At 36.1% G+C, this 1,607-nt stretch overlaps 1 protein-coding gene across 1 annotated transcript in view; it reads right to left on the reverse strand.

Moving 5' to 3' along the window:
* Window positions 1-206: 206 nt before the first annotated feature.
* LOC122075186 (stress-response A/B barrel domain-containing protein HS1-like) overlaps window positions 207-1,607 on the reverse strand; it is a 3,172-nt gene continuing 1,771 nt past the window's right edge. Inside the window, exon 2 of the mRNA XM_042640133.1 lies at window positions 207-564. Coding sequence (XP_042496067.1) covers window positions 375-564 — 190 coding nt within the window. The 3' untranslated portion in view covers window positions 207-374. The remainder of the gene's footprint in view (window positions 565-1,607) is intronic.

The raw sequence follows: 1,607 nt of genomic DNA on the forward strand, positions 1-1,607 counted from the left end.
TTACAAAAAACCATTATAAAGTCGTAGAAGCAAAAACAGTAAAACTGGCTGAGTATTATGAGGTCAAACTGCTGAGTCGAAATTGCTCTACAACTCATCCCATAATCATAGCTGGCCATCCATAACAAATCAAAGAACAAAAACCCTTATGAGATAATAATGAAAAACCATGCATACAAGAACAAAGCAACCACAACTCCATTAAATGACCTAGGAATCTGGAGGATATACTTTTATTAAGGCCCAATCAAAGATAACACTCATGTTTGTAGTTACACAAGGTTCCCAGAGTGACTTTTAAACAGTACCAAGTCTGGGTAGGTACATCTCCCTTTAATAACAAAAGGAAATGATAGAAATATCACACTTCTGATTTAGAATTTGACAAATGTGGGTTTGTAGTCAATAATAACGACCTTGTCCAACGCAGGCAGCATCAAGTTTGAGAATTCAACATGGGCCGGGTGTGCAACATACTCTGCAACTCCTTCCACACTCTCAAAAGTGGACTCGAACACATGGGTGAATCCTTGATGCAGGTTCTCTGCACTTACATCTGTTCCCCTGTTTCATTGAAAGAACCCATTGAAGAGTCAGAACTTGGAACTGTGAGGCAATGAAAATAACTATCTCACTAATCAAATATTAATCCATTCTACTGGTGGGTGATGAGAGACCCTAAATAAGAATGAGCTTTTGAGTTGATTAGTTATTGCTGAAGCAAAACCATTTTGACAAATACAAGGAGTTTCTAAAACAAATGATGCTATCACATGCAAATAAACTAGTCCACAGAGTCCATAAACCTTATACAGTTTCCAAAGAACAAAAATTCATCACAATAAAAAGGATAATACATATTAATCAATGGTTTCGTATGATAACCTCGTAATATGGGCCTACAAAATGGCCAGCCTAAAACCATGCAATGATATGTCTGACTCTACTCTACTCTGCTCAAATCTGATATAAACAACAAGATAGATACCTCCAAATGAACACAAGAAGCTATTTTTGGATATATTATTATGAACGAGTTTCCCTTCACCCATGGCGAAAGAGGAATTCCTTCACCACGGGCATCAGTACCGTCAGATGGCCACATGGAAGGGTATTTTTGACTTTATGAATAGGGGGTGAGAGTGTAATGATGACCCAACAGTCCAATCATGAGATCACTTCACCCATGGTGAAAGAATTCTTCCTTCGCTATGGGGTGGGTGAAGAAAAACATTTTTCATATCATTATGTATAACTAATAAGCCATGCAAGTAGTGATAGACATATTATTATGTATAACTGATGCAAATTCACACCCATGGACTGATCCAAACCTATCTAGGTATCCAGATAGAGTTGAACCGGGTCCAATTTGGGTCTTTGGCTAATAGGATATTTTAAGATTTTATTTCTATTTTCAAGCAGTCTTTTATTCTTGGTAGCTTAAGTAGGAGATAGCTACTAGGATTTAGTTTCCAATTAATTTGAATTTCTAAATTCAAGTAGGTTTCCTTTGAATGTTGGTTTTCTTTTACTATTTAAATGGATAATAGTTCAATTAGAGGATAGATTGAAAAATTGAAGAATGAAATTAGTTGATATTCTGG

Source organism: Macadamia integrifolia, chromosome 1, assembly GCF_013358625.1.
Source record: "Macadamia integrifolia cultivar HAES 741 chromosome 1, SCU_Mint_v3, whole genome shotgun sequence".
Classification (NCBI taxonomy): domain Eukaryota; kingdom Viridiplantae; phylum Streptophyta; class Magnoliopsida; order Proteales; family Proteaceae; genus Macadamia; species Macadamia integrifolia.